Source organism: Onychostruthus taczanowskii, unplaced genomic scaffold (assembly GCF_017590055.1).
Source record: "Onychostruthus taczanowskii isolate IOZ18803 unplaced genomic scaffold, ASM1759005v1 scaffold14, whole genome shotgun sequence".
In the NCBI taxonomy this organism is placed as follows: Eukaryota; Metazoa; Chordata; class Aves; order Passeriformes; family Passeridae; genus Onychostruthus; species Onychostruthus taczanowskii.
In genome coordinates this window covers 14,333,212-14,356,966 of record NW_024498573.1, presented here as the reverse complement: position 1 = coordinate 14,356,966, position 23,755 = coordinate 14,333,212, and the positions used below count along the sequence as shown (strand labels likewise).

The following is a 23,755-nucleotide window of genomic DNA, read 5'->3' as shown; positions in this document are numbered from 1 at the left end:
TTTAAAGAAGTGCTGTATTGGATAGTAAGATGGTAATTTCAGTGAATAATGATGGATCCCTTTTCAGTGACCTAAATTGTAACTTTTTTATTATTAAAATCACTACACAGTTCTTTCTAAGGTATGACTAATTTTAGATTTTTGTGATGTTTTACTGTCTTTTCGTTTTTGATTGATGGGTGAAGTGTAGTTTTATGGGAGTTGACCAAAAAATACTCTTTAATATAGATAGCTGCCCTATCCAATGTAGCACTTGCTGTGTGAAATTATTAATGTCAGAATTTCGCAGCAGAATTCCATTAGCAAGTGGTGCTAACAGCTTTTTGGGGTATAATTGGCATACTCATTGAGATCCGGACTCATAATGAAACAGTAAGTTATTGTGCCAGATGATCTGTGCCAAAGCTTAGTTAGCATGACGGGATCTTGTGGGAGAGCTTGGGGCAGGTGTTTGGGCTGCAGAATGTCCCATAACAAACCTGATGTTTGGCCACTTGTTTATTCACCTGTCTCCTTGTTAAACTTTAGTTCCTGCTGGGCAGTGAGGGCCTGAATTGAGCAACAGTTCTGTTACACATAGTTTTATTGAGGACATTTGTTTGAGTATTGAAAGATATTATTGACACCATCTTTTCAAGATTCCCAGTCCTGTTCACAAAAAAATATACTTTGGTGAAAAGATTATGTCCTCAAACAAAAGAATAATCTATCCTTTTCCTTTAAAGGAAGGATAAGTTCAGTATCACTGAAGTTTCGTTAACCTTTCTTTATTTCTGTCACTTTGATTTAATGAATGATGCCGTAGCAGGAAGATTATCAATTTAATTAATGGATGCCCTACTGGGGGTGCAAATGCTGAACATCAATATAATTGTTGTTACTGTTGCTATTAATTACTGTAATAATATTTTATATCATTCAGAGGATAGTATTAGCATAGCCCTGTAAATTGTATTGTGTTTTTCTCCTGCTGGTGAAAAAATATGCAAGAATCTTAGTGATAACAGTCCTCATTTGCAACTCTGTACTCTGTATTTTTATTCTTTACTGAGTATTTCCTGCAAGATAATGAAGTTTCCTTTCCTTAGCTAATTGGGTAACTGAGATTAATTATTAAATTAGATCCACTTGTCCAACATAATCTTGATATGACTTGATATTATTAGGTCAAGATGATAGCAAAAAATTTATATTAATTCAAGTGCTATACTTGCATTTAGCTGCATTTTGCTGTTTAGAATTATCTCTTCGACAGCTTCCAGGATGGGAGAGTTATTTTGGTGATTAGGTTTAGTAAAGGAGCTGAAACATATTTTTGTCTTGGGCTTAATCAGAATTGCCCACATTTCCTGTCTCTGCACTTCTGAGGCTTTTAACTAACAAGTTTGTAGAGCAAGAGTAAGAGCCAAGTACATGGAATAACTTTGAAGGTTGTGGTTGCACCTCTCTAGCTCTGATGCTTGTAGTGGCATTTCATGTTGTCAGACTAATTTTACCACATTTTAGCAGAAAACACATTGAGATTTCACAGGCTTGCCAGTAGCTCTGTGGAGTTGTGACATTTTTAAGCAGTTCTACAAACTAAACCGTGTATGACATGGATTTTGCTGAGTACTCTTGTCAGATGAGAACAGTCAATATTATATGTTGGAGATAATCAAGTAATCTGTTTTTAATAAATGTTAGTCAACAAAGAGTATTCAAGCAATGCTATTAATAGTTTTGTATTTGGCTGCATCTAAAAATAAATCTGTTTTGCTTCAAAACCTTTTACAGTGAAGACATTAAAGCCATACAGTCATGTGTTACTCAGCAACTTGCAGGGTATCCTTGCTCCTCTGGTGCAAAGTCAAAATCAATTTATGTCCCCAGCTGGTGACTGAGCACAGCCACCCTCCAAGGTGTGTGCAACAACCTTTTCAGAGATTTCTATCATGCTGTCAGAGGTGCAGGGAGGGAGTGTGAGGTGACTGATATCATCCCTGCCTGAGTGCAATCCTGATAATTTTATTACATTTCCAGTTGAAGGGGCACACTTCCCCTGAGTGATTCTGAGATACCCTAAACTAAGAAAATGAGCCTTATGGCATCTAAATTGTCCAAATTGTGCAGCTTAGAAAAGCCTCTCTGTGTCTTGATGTAAATGAAAGACAGAATGGGACAATCCCACCAAAGCAGGCCAAACACAGGGAACAGAGATACCAGGACAAAATTGAATCCCTCTCTCTCAGTCAAGTCAGAGGGAGATGGAACCTCCTTATCGGACAGCAGTGGAACTTGGGCTCTAATGGAAAGGAAATAATGTGTCTAATTATCTGCTAATGCTGATTGTAGTGCATCTGCATGAAGTGAGAGTGCCGAGCCCAGCGTGGCGTTCCTGCACGTTCAGGCACCATCACTCACACACTCCTTAGGGTCCAGACAAGGGGAGAGAGCAAGGATGGGAATGCTGAAACTAAAACACTGCTGAAATACTTCAGTCAAAAACTAGATCCCCCTTTTCAGATGTTTGTTGTTGTTCAGCAAACTCTCCTTTCCCTGTGATTTTGGCAGAGTTTGAGGACCTCATTAAAAATTTAACCAACATAATTTATAACTCAAAAGATGTAGGGAATGGAAAACCTCTTTACTTTCTGATTAGTAAGTTCTCATTCAATTGATGTTTTATCTAGAGTCTACTTGGATCCATAGCACGTGCCCCATTGGAAATATCAGTGAAGATGTACATGAAATACTGTACTGCTGCAGCTGTCAGTGAAGAGATCTGATACTACTGACACAAGCTGATATCAGCTATCAGGGAGTGCAGTGAGGTGGCTGAAGGTTGTGTCCCAGCTCAGCACCTGGTTGAGCTGATGGACAGAAAGTCTGGGTGACAGTGACAGTCACGATGAGGCCCCAGCTCTGAGTGCCTGGGTGCCAAGTGTAGTGAGTTGGGATCCTTGTATAAAGTTACTGTGGCACAGTCTGTATTTACCTTCTTTGTCTGGGCTGGTTATGATTCAAATTGAAGAGTATTTTCCAAACCAGGAGCACACTTTACTTTAAAAATCCAGCAGGCAGTACTGAGTCAGTCCCACTCACAGCACAGCCAACGGGTGGAATCTCCCTGGGCTCCCTGACAGGGTCTGCAGTGGGCTGGGGGACCCCAGTGCTGCTGCCTTCAGGGCTCCACAACTCCCGTTCAGCTGCTTGAAGGCTCCTCCGGTGTCTGAACTTCACCAGATCAATGCTGAGTGCGTTTTGTGCTGCTTGTTTTTTCGAGGCTGTTAAAGGCCAGACCTCAGAGGAGCAGTGCTTTGGGACCAGGGGCTGGGCACTGCACGATGCTCTCTGCTCTTACCAAGCTGGCCCTCCGTGCCTGCTCTGCAGTGCTCAGACCACCTTTGTGCTTTGCCGTGGGCTGCCCCTCCTGCCTGAGGAGGGTTGCAGTGCCACCTCCAGTATTAATGGCTTTGGGACGGTTTTATCAGCGTCACTGTTGTTCTTTGTAAAAACCTTTTTTTTAACATCCATAAAATCAAAGCCCTTATTAAGAAGGGTGTTCTCTATTGAGGCTGTGGCCTGTCATACTGGCTGATGTTTTCTGATCCCTCCTAGAATTTGCCTTTCTCTGCCCTTACATAGTTCATAATTTCTCTGAGATAATATGATAATTTACTTCTGTTTTTATATCAAGTGTGTTCTTCAATACAGCTAAAATATTTTCATTAAATTCCTGTTTACTAACATTTTTTTTAATCCTTCTTTCTTTTCACAGAGACATCAGCAAGAATCAAATAACTGACATTGCACCTGATGCTTTCAAAGGCTTGAAATCTCTCATTTCATTGTAAGTAGAAAATAGAACTGAATGGGCATTTGGGGAGAGCTTGCATGTAAGAGGAATAAAAATGATAATGTGCTGTCTGGGGGAACATATGTTTCTGTGTGCAACTGCCAGCTTGTGTGAAGCATCTGATCTTTTGTAAATGAAAAATTTTGTAAATGAAAAATGAAGTTCAGAAAGGAGAACTGTCTACAAGTCTCTCATAAGGCTGCTGACTTCTGCACTTCAAATCAGTGCATTATTCAATCTTCTGTAGCCGTGCACCTGCAGGCTGCTCCATGCACCCACACTCCTCATGGCACACCGAAACCTCACCTTAGGCATGATTGGTGCTGTTAATCAGGGAACAGTTGGGGAAATATTTCCATACTGGATTTTTCTTCTATAGTAAAGAAATTACATTCTCTTTGGAGTTTTCTGGTTTGTTTGATTTTTTGTGGTGTGAGGGTTTTTTGATTGGTTTTTGTTTTAGTTTTTGGGGGGATTTTTTTGTAGTGGTGGGTTTCGGTTTGTCTTTTTTTCTTCAAACTAGTTAGGGAAGGACCAAATCATAAGAAAATGTTTATATGCCTTAGCTGTAATTACTGCTTTATTAAGCTGGAAGGGGACTAAAATATGATTTCATACAGGAGATAAAAGGAAGGTGGGATCTCTTGACAGCCATTTATTTCTCCTTATAGAACACAGAAAACTGATTTAGCACCAAGCTGAATTTACATGCAGCTGTATTTCAGCCTAGGTACCCACAGCACTATTAAAACAGTTGAGCTTTTAATGGGTAAAACGAGCAATATAAGGTCAGAAGCTGCATATTGAGGATAAACTAGAATAGAGTGGTAGAAGGCCCCACGTTGAGAGAAGAGGGAAACACAACTAGAATGATATTTACCTGTGTTAATTTTAAAAACAGTATGGAAACAATTATCTCATTAATATTCATATAACCTAGCTTGGTTCTTAAAAACTGTAGTTTGTTTCTACAAGCTGACATACATTTATTTTCTGAATACTGGGTAATTCTGGGAAACTGAATATTTTTTTGGCTAGAAGAATATCAGAAAGTTATTAAGTACTAAACTAACATGTTGCAGTAAACCTGTGAGCCAGAATGCAGAAGGATTGGCCCTTTTTTGTGCCCTGAATCCAGCTGGGAGAATGCCAGAAGTATATATTAAGTGTTGCTGGTGTTTGTTAAATAGTTCAGGCGGTGTTATTGAACATGCTGTGGAAATGGTCAAATCCCTCACTGCTGTCTGGAAACCATTCAGCAAGAGAGTGACATTTACTGAAGGCTACAGTTTTGGCTTAGTATGAAACTACTGCTGATGCTGCAGTGCTGCAGCTTCCTGGTCCTGGCAAACCTCCTGGCTAGGAGTGAGCTGGATGGGCAAGACATTTCCACTGGGCTTCACTTCCCAAGGCAGAATTTATTCAGCTTTAGCACAGTTAATTCAGATACCCCCAGGTGGCCTCAGGAGTGTGGGACAAAACACATCAGAGTGGACAGAGAGGAAATGAGAATATAAACTGGGCAGGAGTTTATGGTGTTTTGACTTGCAGACAGAAGCAAGTGACATGGCTGTGTATTCTCTGCCCAGTCATCCAGGGCAATATGTTAAATAAATGATGTTTGAATGTGTTCATATCCAAGTGGGAAAAACAGTGCTTAAGTTAATGCCAGTAGGTTATGGCAGGGAGATGAGATGCAGCGCAGCAAAGGGAACTGCCTCCAAGTCTTTCCTTTGCTTGCCTCAGTTTCCCTCCACCACAGACACACAAAGCTGTAAAACACAGTTTCTCCTCTCCTTGGCAGCCTTGTTTCTAGGACAACCCCAGTCTTGAAATTATCAGCCTCCTTCTCTAGGGTCAGTTGCCTGCTGTGTTTTTACTTTCTTTTGGAAGGTTTTGCCCCTGCTGTTCATTACAGGAAGGTCTTACAAATGTTTTCCCTACAGTTGCCAAGCCATGGTTAGATCTCTCATTTTTCATGACTTGTCACTCAGACCTGGCAGGTTCCTCTCTGTAGTTCTTTCAGTTTCTGAGCCCTAGATACCTTTATGGAGCAAGATGACATGCTGGTCAGCAGAATCTGAGTTTCTCTGAAGAAAGCTTCCCCAGGTTTCTACCCCTGAGAAGCAGAGTATCTTTTGTCTGAACTTTTCCACAGCCACCAGCCCAGCTCAGGCAGGCACAGAAAGACAAGTGCAAGAGAAGAGGACTCCTTGGAGGTGCCAGCCCTCCCAATGACACTGCCAGAGGGGAAGGAACAAGGAGGCAGCAATGAAGTGAGACAGTGGCTTACCTGTGTTTTTCCTTTTAGCAGCTCAGTCTTTTGGTGCCCCAGTAAGTTCACTCAGCTGTGTGCCCTGAAGGAACGCTGCTCTGCATACAAGGAACAACTCTTTCTGTTCCTGCACCTCACTCAGGTGTGGTTGGTGCATAAATTTTAATGAGACATCACTGAGGTACAGAGCAGCTGGACTTTGCAACTGAGTTCCAACCAAAAGAAAGGAGGGGAAAGTATTAATGCACAAATGAGAGTAAGCACCTTGGTTGCCATTAAAAATGGAGTGCTGCTGTACAACCTAATATCCTTGTGCTTTTTTTATCTGTTTTTATTCCCATTTTGTGCTCCTCGCTCTGCTCCCTGCTTGCACGCAATCACAGTGCTCCCTGTGGGTCTGGGGAGCCAGAGTGTTCCTCTGGAAGGCAGCCAGCGTTGTTAGTCTGCCTGCCTAATGCAGGCCTGGATTTAGTGAGTTCTGCTCTGCTTTCTCTGAAGTCAGCTTGCCTTGGTGTTTCCAGGCAGAAATGCTTCTCACAGTACTCTGCCTGTTGTACCTGTGTTGAGATGGTAGGAAAAAAAGTGTATTGCAGTTTTCAAACATAGGAATGTTTATAACAGAAGCTGTTTCCTCTAAAATGTGTAAAACTTAAATCTTTTTAAAGTGCTAAGTGATCCATGTGCTAGCAGGTCATACTTTTTTTTATTGCAAATCTATATATTTTCTCTAATAAGAAATTCACCCGTGGGAGTCAAACAGGACGCAAAATGATTTTACTGGAAAGCAAGCATTTCTACCTTGGGTTTTCTCTGCATTTAGCAAAAGAAAGGCAAGTTTTTTTCCTGTAGGGTACTCAAGATTTCTCCATTACCCACATGCAGGAAGAAATAAGTTATTTTCTCTATGCCCATTTTACAATGGATTTTGTTCCCTATTCATATTTTTCTTTGGAACAAGAAATTTCTACTTAGAAACATTAGGGGAAGCACATCACTTTTTTTTTTTTTTTTTTTTTTTTTTTTTTTTTCCGGTTGTTACAGAATAAGGAACTGGAATCATTATGCTTTAAGAACTTTTCCCTTCTTTTTCCTGGGGTTTCCTGGCTTTTCCTTTTCTTCTTGTTGTGCTGGAAGAATTAGTCTTGCCATACAATACTTCCTTCATAAAAGTATGAGAGCAAATAGTATCCCTGCATTGAGAAGTGTGGCAGAATTGGTTGGTTGCAAAGGAATGTATTATCTGAATTTGAAGGAAAGGTTAGAGAAACATTGTTTGTGGTACCTGGTGTTTGTGTTCCATGGATAGCAGGGCTTTTGCAGGAGCTGGAGTGGTTAATAACAGCCCAGAGCATGGGGGACAATAGGAATAGCTTAGTGTTTCAAGATTGCTGCACGCACTTTCTAAAGTAATTTAATTTTCCATTTAATCAACCCAGAATCTGTCTGGTATTGGTGAGAGAATTGTATCCGCATTTGGTTATTGTTAATAGTATCAGAGATACATGTGATTCCTGGGGTCAGTAAAGGTCCCACAAATGCAGGTTTGGAAGGACATGTCCAGACTGTCTGTGGACATTTTATGAGATATGACAAAACAGTCTGAGCCTTCAGGGTGTTAAACTGCATGAATAAGTTTTAGACTATTGCAGAGGGAGAATTCCTTTGGTTTTGTTCATATACTGAATTAAGCTAGTGAACACTTTAAAAGCTTAGATCAGCCTGGGCACAAAGACAAGAGACAGCTTAGGTTTTGACATAGCAGTCCCATTTAGACCATCATCTCCTGGGTGATGATGTATGGGGTGTCATTCTTGGTGATTTGAAATCTGCAATAAAACACTGTCTATTGCAATAGCTGACAAACTTATTTTAAGGTAACAAATTGCTTTGGATAGTTTCACTGTGATTTATTTAGCATAGCTTGTTCTGAAGAAATATGAAATAGTGCAGGGGGAAAAAAAATTACAAGTCTAAGTTTCTTTTAGATATTAGAAATTTATTGCTGTTTTTATCCCTATCAATTCGTCCTCTTCTGAAAACCTGAATTCGTGTTGAGCCTGTGCCATTGTACATAGCTTGGGAAATATAATTCTTCCTAGCGAGAATTGTTTTCACAGTCTGAAGGAAAGTTAAAAGCATTCTGAGGACTGAAAAAGACATTGCATAAAGTCACAATTTGACACTTCAGTAAGAATGTTTCAGCCCAGCCAAAATAAAGGAACACTTAGCTGGAAACCATATGGTCTGAAGTAAGGGATTCTGTGCTAGGCTTTCATACCTCAAAAAACTCTGTGTCACCTTCAAGGGGAAAATCTCTGTATTCTGTGATCTGACTTAATGAAGCAGCTAAATTGCAACTACATTTGCAAGTAAGGAAGCTAAGGAGCAGAGACATAAAAGAAAGAACACAGCAATTATTGTTTCACACCCTTCGAAGGTGGCGTGTTAAACTTCAGTGCATCTTAAAGGCCATGTAGTGGTAAAGTCAGTGCAAATTCCCGCTTTTTAAAATGGTGCAAGAAGTCAGAATGGATAGAGACTGTGAAGAATCAGTGTAAATTTCACGTTTTAGGACCCTTCTACCAAAGGTTTAGTCCATCATTGATTATATTGTCACCCAACATACTTATGGCTACGTGTGCTTCCTGTGCTTTCTTTGTGTGTGGTGTGTCCCAGAATTGCAGATCAATCTATGCAGTGACTGTTTTCACTGTCTGATCTTTATTTTAGAATATCTTGGGTTAAACAGCAAAACTTGAAGCTTAGTAGTAACAATTAATTATTTAATTGGAAATTTAATATCTAATATGTCTTGGGATAGATACATTGTTAGGGGACTATTAAAATATGATGCCAGAATCAGGCTGAAGCAACACAATGCCTCATTTGTGGCTGTTTTATATTTGTATAACTTCTTGCTGCAGATCCATAATGACTCTTTAGGGTGCTGCTCCCAGGGATTTCCAAAGCTTGTGGTGCTGCCAGGGGTTTGTGCTTTATGTGCTGTGGTATTTGTCAGACCCGTGGCTCACTTACTCTCCTAAAGATGAGGAGCCAATGAAGAATCAGGAGCCCACACAAAAAAAACTTAGTAATATTAATAGTAATTTTTGTGTTCAAATTAATGTTCTAATTCACTGGTTCACTGTCTATTGGCAGCAATTGCTGAAGTACTTTTTATTATATGTTAACTTTGTCAGTGTGTTTTTAATTAAAAAAAAAATGCTTTGTGTCTAAAATTTCAGGTTCTTTGGGATAGAAGAAGGGTTGTGTTCCTGTGCCAAGCTTGCACGTTAGCCAGGACACCTGCTTGTCCTGCAACATGTGTGGGGGAAGCAAGTGAACACCATTTTTAGAACTTGTAATGCCAAAGGGCAAATCTCCTAAAATTTACCTCAGCTGGTAAAAGCACTAGAGATTTAAATGAAGTTCTTGAATCAAATTGGTCATGTTTCCTCCTATATGGCTTTTTTAAGTTGGTGTGTGTTTGTTTTTATTTTGTTGGGGGTTTTTTTGGTTTTGTTTTTTTTTTTTTGTTTGGTTTGATGTTTTTTGGTTTGGTTTTTTGGGGCTTTGTTTTGTTTTGTTTTGGTTTTTTTCTGTGGTTGGTTGGTTTTTTTGTTTTATTTTGTGATTTTTTGGGGGGTTTTTTGTTGGTTTTTTTTGTTGTTTTGTTTTTGTAAGTTGGTTAGTTTTTTTGTTTTGTTTTGTGGGTTTTTTGGGTGTTTGGGGTTTTTTTTGTTTGTTTTTTGTGGGTTTTTCTGTGTGTGGTTGGGGTTTTTCTCACTTTGTTTGTTGGGGTGTATGGGTTGTTTTGTTTTGTTTGTTTGGGGTTTGTTTATTTGTTTGTGTTCGGTTATTTTTGTTTGGCTCCTTTTCCCCCCGAGCTGCAGCAGTGGGAGCGTTTTTTTTGTTTGTTTTTTGTGGGTTTTTCTGTGTGTGGTTGGGGTTTTTCTCACTTTGTTTGTTGGGGTGTATGGGTTGTTTTGTTTTGTTTGTTTGGGGTTTGTTTATTTGTTTGTTTGTGTTCGGTTATTTTTGTCAGGGTTTTTGTTTGGCTCCTTTCCCCCCCGAGCTGCAGCAGTGGGAGCGCTGGGCAGTGTGGCAGAGCAGAGCAGCGTCCCTGTGGCTGCAGGCTCCCAGCCCGGCTGCTCCCACCGCCCAGCCCTGCCCTGCCCAGGGCACGGCGGCTGGGTCAGAGCAGGAGCCGGGTGATGCTCCTCGGTGGGAGCGTTCTCTCCTGGCTGGCACAGACAGAGAACTCTGAGCAAAGCAGGTTTTTTGTGCTTTTCCCTGCAGCAAAGGGCAGTGAGAGCTGCACTGAGGAGCTGCAGAGCAGAGCTGCCCTCCCTGTGCTGCCCCGTTTGCCCGCAGCCCTGGCATGGCATGAGCTCATTTGGCTCTGTGCAGTGCTGAACATGAATATGAATTAGAGACAAGTGCCTGAGCTCTCATACTGACTTTTGTTTAGCTGCTAATCTGTTTGAATGCTAATGTGCCACATGCACATAAGCCAAATTAGTTCGGAAAATGCTTATTTTCCTTTTCATGGCTTCTAAAAATCAGAGCTTTGCTTTATTTTATAAGCTACTTTGATCTATTTTGCTCAAAATAATGCAGAAGATGTATAAACATATCCAAGGTTTAAAGTTCAGTAGCACACTACACTATGACCTTCTGACTCTCAAATTAAAAAAGAAAAATTGCACTGAAGGTCTTATTTTGATATTTGCATTCAGTAGTGCCAGAGGACAAGAGTGTTGATATTTCTTTAAGGTTTTGTTTTACCTATACAGCCAGAATAACCCTTAGGCTGGAGTGCCCTTAGTTTTCCATGGGCATTTTGTAAAACTTAGCTTCTCAATTCCTCTTTGCAGTTGTACTGTGCATTATTGATGAGCACTGATGATCCTGCTCCTAAACCAAACTAAGGAAGATATTGCTCTGACATCCCAGAGTTTGCAGTCTAAACTCAGTCTACAGATGACACACTAAAGCTAAAGAAAGCTAAAGAAAGGTTTTGCAGAAAGACTGGGAGGTGAAGAGGAGTCATACTGGGTTCTGTGGGCATTGATGTTTTAACCTTTTACAAATATTGTATTTGCGGAAGTTTTGCTTTTGCTTCTTAATAGAGGTGCACACATCTTTGTGCAGAAAGAAATCTGTGAGTCAACCTTTCACGTGCTGGTTTAGAGCCCAGTGAAATCCATTGACTTGAATGTTCTGTCTAAATGATCCTGTTAAACCTTTCCAAGTTCAGCCACCATTTCTGTCCAGCTTTGGACAGATTATAAAAATCTTCACGTATTGCATTAAATTTTGTTGAAATAGGAAATTGTATGTGTTTTCTGAAGCTAAAGTTAAGAAACAAGCAGAAAAATTTGGAAGCATTCATTGCTCACAAGAAACACTAATGGGAGCAGCACATTACAAACACCTCCTGACTCTGTACTAGATAGAGAAATTGTTAAATTTGTTTGGAGAAAATAGAATGCTGGATGACCCTGAGTTTCTTGAGGAGCACTTCAGTTCCTGCTAAACTGCAAAAGCAATGAAAAATTGGGTTTCAGTTTAGCTTTTGGTATTTAAATGGTGTTACTGTGTTTAGGCTCAGAAATGAGCTGCTCTGGGAAGGCTCCCACAGGGGTGATGGACTCCCAGTGACTGATGAAGAGTAAACTGAAGTGGTGATGCTCTGGGAAGGCCAGGGGGTATTGGAAATGGTCTGCCGTGCTAAGAGTTTCTTTTTCAGCATGTTCAACTCTTCCTAATATTTCAAACGTTGTCAGGCAGGGTAAGCCAGGATTTCAGCCAACATCCAAGCCTCACATGGTCTTTTGATTCATTGCCAGCCTATTGTTCCACATTAAAAAGTGAGGGAAGCAACAAATTTAGTGACACACAAGCAGCAGAGTTTTGGCATTTGCTGGTTTATAACCATTTGCCATGTCCTATGTAGAGCATAAAAATTACATAAATTCTGTTTTTTTCGCAGTTTAAAATGTTTAGGTAAGGCAAAATGTTGTCAGAGGGAGCCTCATCATCTTCCCTTTTACCAGGACTCACAAAAGCTCCTCAGCCACTCTCTGGTTTTTATAAATGATACCGACCTGCAGAAATGACATGAGCTCATACTTGAGCCATGATTGAATCTCTGGTGTTCCTGTCATACATGATTTTGTTCTGATCACTGGTAACACATCTCAGCATAATGGTGCTTCTCTCTTCTCCCTTCCTTCAACTTCTAAAGATAATATATGTGCATTTCTCCATTTAAAATATGAAATATATTTAATGTTAAAACTGAATCATAGATATCGGGTCATATATTTATGGTTGATTAAATATACACAGTGACTCTCATTTTTGTTATTAAAGCTTTACTGATTTTTATAACTAAGCTATACCTAAATTATTTTTGAGTTCCTGAAATATATGTCTATTTCCAGTTCAGGATAAATTTCTTTATATTAGTTCATTGAAATGGTAACAGCAGCTGGTGAAGCTGTAATATTTTATCCAATGATGCCTGTGTCACATTTCATGCCAATTACTGTATCTTAAGAGACTCAGTTATATGAAATTTTATCGACAACCAGCTTGTGCTCTCTGGCTTTTAAATTCAGTATTGCTGGGCAGAATTCTAGGGTTTTGCATCAGACAATGTGCCTTTCAGTGGCTAAAATATTTCTAAAGAGGATGGAAAAAAAATCCTTTAACAGAATGAAAAATATTTCAGATACAGTTTTTGGATGATGTCCAGTTTCTACATTAAAAATGCCTTCCAACACCAGACGAAGCCTGAATCATAACGACTCATTTAATGCCATGTGCTCTCTGAAAAGAAAATGAGATCAGTGGTTAAATGAAATGCCCACAGATCCTGGGCATGGTGCACCATGATCAATAAAGATGATAATGCAGAGATGTGGGAGGACACTAAACTGGGCTGTAATTTAAGATTTATTTTGTCTTCCTGAATCTTTCAGAGTGCTCTATGGAAACAAGATCACGGAGATTCCCCAGGGCCTTTTTGATGATCTTGTGTCTCTGCAGCTGCTGTGAGTATGATCCCTTCCTCTTCTTTATTTTACTGACTAGCTAGATTTACTGTTCTTTCAGTAGTGACATTAATAGAACCACCTTTTCCACTGAAAACTCACTGGGATGTGCTAGTCTGTTGTTTCTGTGTCAGGCAAGAGGGAGGCAAGGGCTGAAAAAACTAAAAAAGGAAGGTGTCAACAGTTTTATAGCAGAGTGTGTATAATGGATAATAGACACAGAGGATTCAAGTGTGGGGAGGAAATGAAAGACTCTGTCTAAGAAAGGAAATTTGGTCACCGGCTGATGCGTGGGTGGGGATGCCATCTGATTGTTTTTACACATTTAGCACTTGTGGTTCAATGTCTGGATCCTTGAGGGCTTCTGTGCTGCAAGAACCTGCTGGGGCAAGTGAAAGGGCAACGTGAGAGCTCTGCTGCAACTCGTGCTCAGTTCCACGTTCTTATGATGTCAGATGGGGCTTAGCTGCAAGAGAAATGATTTTACAATATATTGTTATTTAGGGTATTTTATGCCATGTGTGATTTAACTTGCAGTCATGATCAGGGTAAGATGTATAGAGAGATATTCATTACGCATTAACGGAGCAGAAAAGATTTCCCAAGCCAAATGTGAAATTGCAAATTTCACTCACTCTCGTCTCCATGATCACATTGGGAACCAGTAACTCCTTCAAAGGGAAGGAGTTCAGCCAGTCAGTAGAGGGAGCAGCAGGGAAGTGAGTTTAATGTGTATTCGTAATGTTGTGATTGCCATCATGGATGAGGCACTCCAAAAATAAAGGTGAGGTATCAAAAGTGAGTCAATTCTGCTTTATGTCACATGCAGCCCTCCACCCCAAACAGTAAATCATATTTAATATAGAATCTGAAATAGCTTTTAGGCATGTCACTTTTGAAACCTTTCTGACAATCCTGATGTAGCCAGCAATGAATTTCCCCAAGATTGTCCTTGCCATTGGATGTGTCACTGTGATTGCAGCCTTTGCTGCCCTTATTTGGGATATCAAAGTAAGCTTAGGTTTAGATCAGCATTCATGAGCAAAGCCAGACAAGTAAAATGAAGTCACTGAAATGACTCTCTATGCTGAGTGAAGGACTGCTCAGATGTGTAATTTATCCATAAGACCTTAATTGCAGACTTGGACCGCCCTGTCCCAGAGCAGGGCAGGCAGGAGCCCCTTTGGCTTGGCTGCGCCAGTCCCTGAGCTGGGGCTGTGGGGAGCTGCCCATCACTTTATCCTCACCCTTTTTGGGAGCTTCTTTCCTCTCTCTTGCCCCAAACCTCACAAGTTTTCCCATACTTCAGTGTTTCTGTGCCTGGGCAGTAAGAGAAATTTTGGGGATGATTTGCCAGGTGTGAGGACAATAATTACAAAAGTGCAGAGGAGCTGGGGCTCATCCTACTTTGAGAAAAAACTGTATTTTAAAAAATATGAGATTTAAAAGCATCCTCCCCAACCCAAATATTTTACAGTTGTAACTTTGAAGTGATACTCTTCAAGACTTGGTCTGTCTCATCCAGGACACTTTACAGATAGAAGCCTTCCCAGGAGGAAAACATAAATAAGAAAATCACTCAACACATGGATCACCGTGTCCTATAAAAATATGGGTCTAGAACTTCTGCAAAAGGCATTAAACAATTTTTAACTCCTTCATAGAACAGTGCTAGCATGCATGTGGAGCAGGCCTTTAGTGAAGTGCATATTTAACACAAGATACAATTGTTTTTAGTCAGAATTGGCTGAAGTGATGCCTTGTTATTAAGGAAACAAAATCTGTGTGCCAGGGAGCTGCTGAAAGGTGTTGTGCTTCAGCTATTTAAAGATTCTCAAGCTGAGACAATGTAAGTAGGTTGCCCTGTTTTGGGATTCCCAAAATACCATGACCCTGGAGCCTTCCAGGGTCTTCTTGAGAGTGTTTGTATGTAAAGTATCTTTTGGCAAAGAGAGCATTGAATGATCATGTTTTAAATGCAAACAAATGTCTGCAGCTTTTTGGATTGTAGCTTTGAAGCAGCTGTTCTGGGATAGCTTGTAGTATTTTAATGGCTACTAAAAAAAAATAAATGGCATTTGTTGGTCTTAGACCTGCTGTTGAAGAATTGGAAGAGTGCCCTATGATTAGATCTAATTTAGTGTTCCGTGGACACTAGATTGGATTTCTTCTTATTAGTCTGGAGACACTCTGATAAGAACACTGATTAAGGTATCCTGGTAGCCTGTCTGATTTCCTGAGCTGGAGCAGGAGCAGTTTAGAAAATGTACTGGCTTTGTGATAAAGCAGGACACAGTAAGAAAAAGGGAGTCCTTGTGGGTCCTGTATTATTTAGAAGGAAAAACTATTATTTAGAAAGAAAATACATTATTTAAAAGGAAAAAAAAATACTGTGATATTTCAAAACAGATAATATTGCTATTAATTGCTTTGAATATAACTGATCAGAGTTTATCAGATATGTAATTATTCTTCAGTTTAAATATACTGTCACAATATAGGCCAGGATTATTCTGTATTCTGGCTGAATTGTTCTCTGTAAGGGCCTAACACCTTCAGACAGTACCACTGGTGTCAGGAGCTGGATAGAGGGGTTCCCATTTCAGGCATGGCCACATCTTCAAGTGTCCTGTTTGACTTTGGTGTAGAGGAAATGAATTCAGAACAAGTTCTAGACAACCTGGCTGGCATCAGCATTCCACATTTCTGCCCTATAAGGCAGAGGTGGTAAGCCAGTATTATATTATATTTGGCAAGAAAATAACCAGGCGTGGTTAGATAATAAGGGTTTGGAGGATTTTCATTGAGGGATTAGGGTGTGGTTTTGTTGGGCTTTTTTTGAACCCTATGGGTTTCATTCAAAATGTTGTTTCTGAAGTTTTCATTATAAGTAAATACCTTAAGTAGTTAACATTACCCACAAAAATAATTGCAATTGGATTTTTGTTAAATTGCTGATTTCACAAATCTTATGTGTTTCCTTAGCAGTGGTATCCAACAAAGCAGCAAAAATCATTCTTCAGGTCCAGCTACACATCTGTTCTGTGGAGCAGAAGCTTTTCTCGGACCTTGTAGTTTTCCTTCTCCTGTTTGAAGGTGCCAGAGGAGTGGATGATAGAAAGCTTTGTAGCTACTGTACCCTATCCTCATACATTCTTCTTTTCAGCAGGCTGTATCAAGTGCCTTCTGGGAATTTTATGTCAATTTGGGTTTGAGAGATTTGTGTTGTTTTCCAGAAAGGGATAACTGGTTTTTTAGCTTTTGTGTGTTTTTTTTTTTAATACAGTGACTGGAAACTTTCATTTTATTGGGGGATGCATCCAAGCTGTGAAACAGTGTTTGATTAATTTAATTGTTTGCATTTCTTGCATTTAAATACCAAAATAATGGGCAAGGCTTCAGCTTAAGGTGGACGTTTTGGAGTAACCATTAGCTGAGGATGGTTAGTCCAGGAGACCTTCAACTGACCTTGGACTTTCTAGAAACTGGAAGACATTTAAATGTCCTGCTCACCTGTCCTTGAGTTCCCCTGGAATGTGGACAGGCTCTCACAGGAGCCCCTGAGCTTGCCAAGGTGCTGCCAGTCACTGCAGGGGGGCTCAGCACGACCCTGCAGCTCCTTCCCTTGGGGCAGTCCTGGGACAGATAAACCCAACAGCAGCCACTGATGCCTCAGGTTTAGCTTTTATATTTTTCAGATTCTGTTCTGCTTTAGTCTGTAAGTCTAGGCTTCATATTAAGAGGATAGTGAGCGCCCTCCACAGGGTAGGGAGACAAAACAATTCCTTCTCCAGCTGGGGACTAAGGACAAGTGATCCACATCTCAGGCCCAAAAGCATAAACAATGGTAGACCAAAGAGAGAAAACAAGAAGGATGGGACTTCATGGGCTAATTGTAATTGGACAATTAACTCCAATATGCAAATGGAGCAGAACTGATAAAAGTGTGACACCCTGTGACTGGCCATGCATTTTGTGGCCATTTTGGGTTGTGCTGCCCAAGGTGGATCCATTGAGGCCTCTTAATAAATCCCAACTTCATTCTTTAGCTCCACCTAGTCTCTGTTCTAGGTCAGCCTTCACAAGGCATCACCACGGGCACCGAGTTTGTGATATTTGTCATATCTAAGTAAGACACTTCCCTCCCTGCAACCAGATTAAAACAAACATTCTGGCAGCCTTTTGCTGCAGCCGCTCACCGCGCGCGTCGCGGCGCTCTGCTTCCTGGAACAAGCAGCTACCACAAAATCTCTGCTCTTTAAAGAGGCTGCAGAGCAGAATAATATGAGGGATGAAGTCTCATTTTTCAAATGTCTGGCAAGTATCAGTTTTCAATAAATCCTTTTCCGTGAGGAAATTTACTTTGTATAGTTACTAATCATACAAGTGCTCAGGAGTGTTGATCCTAAATCTTCTGCTTGTGATCCCCATGTTTTACTGAGCAAGAAAAATCCCCATGGTGGGTTCTGTTTTGATGTTGCTAAACATCAGGAGATCTGTTCCTGTGGTACATATATATTAAAATCAGAGGCTTGTTGTGTTTCTCTCTCAAAAAATGAAGCCAGAAGCTGACAGCCTTCTCCTCCACCTAATATCTGGTCATTAGGGAAAACTCAACACTGCAGTTGGAAAGGACCAGCAATCACATTGGTGCCTGGAGTTTGACATATTGACAGATAAAGTGATGTCAAAAGTGGTGACAAATTATCAGTCATCTAACCTGGGTTAAAACTGGAACTAGATATAATATTTGCAACTTCAGCGGACCCTAAAATAGACTTGTATGAAGTGCTAAATCATGTGTGTACTTTCAGAAACTGCTATCATCAGTCTTCCCAAAATTCAACTGGTCAAATTTTGGTTTGAGTGATTCTTATTTTTTTGTAACTTGATTTTTATGCTGTTTTTTTCTGTGATGAGTAAGGCAGATACTTGGTATCTCCAGCTCTTTTCTGGTGAGGTTGCTTGAAAAGTATCTTCATGGTGGATTTGCCAAGTTTGAAGTGCTTGTGTCAATTTGTAATTCTAAACTGAATGCCAGTACTGAAGAGCTTAAAGCAGGATCTACCAATTATTTATTGTGTACTTCTGGGGCTTGATAGAAGCTCAAAGAGAATGCTGTGATGTACAAACTCATACAGAGTATTTAAAAACAACAGAATGTACATCAATTCCAATATTTGGCATTGTATACATTGCACTGTTGTATACATAAATACATTAACCAGCTATGTAAACAGTACAGAAATGTCACAATAAAGAAAGTGCAGTTTTCCATTTGCAAGTCTTTAATAGCACAGTAGTCTTTTCTCTTCCCCATAGTGATCTGGGCTTTAAGTGATATATAAAATCTTATTCTGTGGAGTTGTTAATTTTTCTCATGGAGAATAGACAACAGGCATTAAAAAAAAGGGCCCTTGTGACTGATGTAAGGGGAAAACATTTTCACAATGATGTCAGGTAGTTGGAGTAGGCTGCCCAGAAAGCTGTGCATCCTCTTTCCTTCAAGGTTTTAAAGACCAGACTTTATCCAGACTGGATAAAGCTCAAGGTAACCCAATCTGACCTTGTAGCTCATCCTCTTTTGGCAGCCTGTCAGGGCAAGAAACCACTGGAGCTTCCTGGAACTCTGAATTACCCTGTGATCTGGCGAAATGCATTAACTGTGCATGAATGAGTCATGCTTTGAGTGGGTTTCAGACCAGATGACCTGGAGGTTCTATGCAACCTATGTCATTTCTGGGATCTGTGAACCTAAATTCTTAGCAAAATGGCATATGAGCTTTTCTCTTGATTACTCAAAATATTTCTGGCTATGGCATAGAGATTATGCCACACTTATCCTTCCAGTCCAGCACAGAATGCTCTCTGCACAGACCTGTTTAATAGATTTAGAATTACTTTCCAGCCATTTGCCTCAAGCTTTTTCTCCTTCAGATTTCTGCATTTAGGTTGCTATTGTGATAATGTTACTAAACTCAATAGCTGCTGTTAAAAGTGAGGAAGCAGCATCTGCCAGACTCAGAAATACAATTACAGTCGAGCACTAATGAAGGAGTGCAGCAGCATCTGCCTTTCCTGTGTCAGTGGTGCAGCTTCCCAAACAACTGCTCATCCCCACGTCAGTGTGAGCCAGCAGCCTCTGACGCCAGTGCTCCGAGCTGGACTCTCCTGACAGCAGCTCTCCTCCTTGTTACTGCACACAAACCTAACTCTGCCAGCCCTGAAAGCTGTGAAAATGTGTTTGTTCCCTTGTGCATCTGAATTATCATGTGGTTATCTCGAATCAGCTGTGATCTTACCTGCGGCAGGAGTTAGACACTGTTGAGTTTCAAGTAGCAGAAGTCTGGGTGCTGTGACAACACATGTTTATAATTCTCCAGGTAGTAACAGAAGTCTCACAGAATTGTTTTGTGGGTAGTGTTCAACCGGAGCTGGAGATTTTTGGATCAGAAAAGGAATTTCTGAAATTTCTTTCTAAATTCCCACCAAAACAGGACTGTCAAACTGTGCTCTGTACTTCCTTCTTGACTCATTATCAGCTTGCAACTTTTCCATTTTCATTTACTGTGAATAAATTTGTCATCACCATCATCCAGTTTCCTGAACATGGAGAAGCACTTGAAGCTGGTTAAGCAAGCATGATGATGATTTCATGCTGGTTATTATCAGCTGAAGCACTGACAGACTCTTCAGTGGTCAGTCATCACATTAGAAAATGTAAATTTTAGTAGACGTTTAAATATCTCGACACAGTGAGAGACAATCAAAATGCTCCCTGACAGTCCAGGCCATCTTAAAATGTTCCTGAAACTTAATGTATTATTTTGCCAATAACTAGGCAGGGGCACACACAATTCTGTCTGTAGATGTTGCTTATCATTGGCTGCTGGGATGACCAAGTGCTTGACTAGATATTGCTGTATTGACACTTCAGCTGTTCTCCTATGTAAAATTGTGTTAAATCAAGGATGACACTTAATTGCCTAAATAAATTTCAAGAGAAAATTCTGAAAAATACATGCTAATTTTTTTTTAACTTCTTGTAACAGATACTGTATATTCTAAGGAAAGCTTTCTGCTGAGAATTCTTTTTTTTGCTGCCTTATAGTGCCTCTGAATGTAGGTGAAGCCTGCAACTATAGATAGTTTATAAAGGTCATGCCTGTTCAATTTGTATTCTGCTGCTAGCCAGGCAAAACTGTTACCCAGTTCTCCTCTCCCTTACAAGTCTCCTGTGCCTCTTACATCTGTTTTTTCTGGTGAATTCTCATTTTCCCCAGTGGAGTCTGGCATGTGGGATGTGCCAGCCAGTTCATGGGATGCCAAACATTTTCATTCTCATCGTGTTGTCGTCGCTGTCAAAACACAAAGCTGGTGAAAAGGAAGAGAAGCTTTTCAGTGCCTTGGTGCAGCTTTTCTCCCAAACACTTTCCTTTAGGCTCACTCGTGTATTTAGGGTGATTCCTGCTCTATCCTGGAGCACCAGAGGCCAGCCTGCAGTCCCTGGCATGTGTGAGGTTGTCAGGCTGCTGTTGATTCTCCAAGTTTTGTGGTTATTTCCTGATAGTTTGATTACTTGACCTCACTGAGATAAAAATACAAACGTGGCTAAGGGTAAAAGCCATATAAACATTCCCATTTGCTCTTAAAAAACAATTTTTTCAGTCATTTTGGGTTGGAGTTCAGAATGTTATTTAAATGTTAATCACTTGAAGCTGTGCTTGGGCATATAATTCAATTATGGGACCATCTTAATTATGCAGATGGTGCTTATGAGCAGCTGATACAATTACAGAGCCAATTCAGTGCACATTCATTTCAAGGGCTTAGCTGAAACACGTTATTATTTCAATGTGTGTGGACAAATCCACTTTTTTCAGGAAATGGGCTCATGGAATTGTAATAGTGCCCTGCTCAGCTCGTTGTTCCAATGGTGTGCAAACCACAAGGTTTTTAACCATTCTCCCTTATTCTGTGGTGGTCCAAGGCTTGTGAGAGGTTTCTTCATGTTTTTTACATATCCAGAGGGATGAAAATGGAGACTTGAGTTAATAATCCATCATCCCTCTGGGTAGCAGGCGGTTTTATTTCTACTTGAATATTTAACCTCCTTCTCAATGGTGCCCCACATCTGGAGGCCGTGTGTAAATCTCATCCAATCAAGCTGATAACAAAATAGGAGAATTAGTGGAATTTACTTTCACCAGGAATTGCTGCAAAAATAAATACTGTGTAATTCCTGCTAAAATAGAACTCCACTTTTAATGTTGGTCCTTCTCTTGGTGTAAGTCCAATAAAGGAACCCTTAGTATGTTTTATGGCCTGGTTCAGTGTTTAAGGAAGATTCTGCTTCCTGGAATATGCTTTTCTCATCTGCCTTTCTGTTAGTTTAAAAAAACCTCTTAAAACCACTTTTTAACTCCATGTGAGTCCTGCCTTGTATACTTAATTAAAAATTAGATGCCATTAGTGGAGCTGGGATAACAAAGAAAGAATAAGTAAAGCACTGAGGTTTATAGAGGGGAATATTCATAGCGGATATTTTAAAATAACTGGGAGTTTTGAAAGGAATATGAACCTCAATGATTCTGGCCAAAAGTCATCATCTAACTCACAGTAAGTAGGAGGGAAAAATTTTTAGGGATGATGTATTCTGCTTCCTCAGTTTCTTTTCTCCCCCGTTTCTCACTGATTCTGAGCAGAAATAAGTCATTAATGTATCTCACCATCCACCTCAGATGGCCACACCTGTATTCCTGTTGAGCAGACTGCCTGTGATACACAGAATAGGAGTTGTCACCTCAGAAAAGCTGTTTAGGACCTGAATTCTCACTTCCAAACAGTCTGCACAAGCACTTTTCTGTTCCAAATTACTCTGATGCTTGAAGAAGAGCGTGTGCCTCTGTACTTATGGCTGTATAGAGGATCAGTTGCTCTCATTTTCAGTGTTTGGCTCTAAATAAATATCACAGATTATATCACCATGAACATAGTCATTAAAAATTCATGCCAGGAACCTCGTCACATTGTAAATTCTATTTTCCGGCATGGGGTTTATTCAAGTTTTGTTGAAACTAATGGGAGAATGAATCTGGATGCAGTGTATTCACTGCAGTTGCAGGTCAGTTTTGCTCAGAGGGTTTTTTCAGTGGGATGGATCAGTAATGTAGACTTTGTGCCTGATCTTTGCACAGGAGGGAACAGCATCTGCCCAGAGCAGCTCTGCTGTGCACTTCTGAGGCATCCCAAGAAGACATCCTGGTTACCCACATGTGGAAATACAATTGTAGTTCAGTTGTAAATTATCTTATTGCTGAGACTGTTTTCATTTTTGCTTTATACCTTGTTACCAGTACTGCTTGCAACATAAACCATTACTATAATACTGGGAAAAAAAAAAATTAGCACCTAGCAAAATAAATGGAAGTACATACTTGTTTTCAGTTTTGTTCCTGGGTAGCTCAGGTGCCAAGCCTCTGCCATGGGACAGGAACAGCCAAATCAAGCTGGTGTGCATTCCCTAAAACCAGGGTGGCACCAGTGCAAAAGGACAGGGGGTAGAAACCAAAGGATTTGTAATGCCTGAGAGCATGTTCAGGGACACTGTTCAAAATTCAGTAGCTGGTTCTGCATCCTCCTGTCTTGCTAAGTCATTCTTTGTGGGTAAGACACTCTACAAGGTGGGAAGAGAAATGCATGATGTGTGCGATGTGAGAGGAGGAGATTGCTTTGCTTTGGTTTACAAATGGCTGTCAGAGGCAGCAGGAGGAGATGGCTTTTGCTGTTGGAGTAAAGGGGGAGGAGCTGTTCCTGTGGCCCAATGGGAAAATTACCCTTTTACTTTCTGGGGAGCCAGCAGGACTGTGGATTAGGTGTCATGGAAATACAGATTCCAGAGGGGTCATACTAGTGCTGCTTATGATTTCATAAAATTGTTTTAGCTATTAGTTCATGCAAAAATGTAACCTCATTTATCCTTCATTGCCTTCCTTGGGATTTTGTCTTAACTAATGTCAAACTTCATTTTCCACAACATATAAAGGAGGAAATTGGGGTAAATGGATACTGACTTTCCTGTAGGCTGGGGAGGGGAGTTCTCCTTTGGAGCCCTCTCATTCCAAAGCATTCCTGTTCTCCTGGAGCTCTCCATGCTGCCCAAGTCTGCCTTCATCTCCTGTGTTTCACAAACGCTGTAACTTCTGGCTGCAGCAACGAGGCCCTGCCAAAACAACAGTGAGAGCAGAGAACTGTAATGAGCTTGTGATGTTCCAAAGGTTTCAGGAGTGTTAAGGCAGAGGAAGCATCTTCTGAATCACTTCTTGGAGAAAAGAAAAGCATCACATGCGGCTAGCAAGCTTGTATTTCTTCCTGAGTGGCTGCCCTCTTGTCTTTAGTGGTGTCTGTGCAGTTTGTTGAAAATGGAAGCTCCCTGTGCTGCTGTTAGAGGTGTCTTTAAAATGATGCATTTGCTTGCTGAGGAATAGAGGATATATTTTCCTTTTTGCCTATAAACATATTTGTCTTCTGTTTTCATATTAGTGTGCTGTCTCACAGAGAGCCACATTGATGCAACGTTTA

The 23,755-nt window shown here is 40.4% G+C and overlaps 1 protein-coding gene across 2 annotated transcripts in view; it reads left to right on the top strand.

Moving 5' to 3' along the window:
* SLIT3 (slit guidance ligand 3) overlaps positions 1 to 23,755 on the top strand; it is a 471,830-nt gene that overhangs the window by 316,815 nt on the left and 131,260 nt on the right. For both annotated transcript variants that reach the window (XM_041397819.1, XM_041397817.1), the window contains exons 12-13: positions 3,761 to 3,832; positions 13,103 to 13,174. In XM_041397819.1, coding sequence (XP_041253753.1) covers positions 3,761 to 3,832; positions 13,103 to 13,174 — 144 coding nt within the window. The remainder of the gene's footprint in view (positions 1 to 3,760; positions 3,833 to 13,102; positions 13,175 to 23,755) is intronic.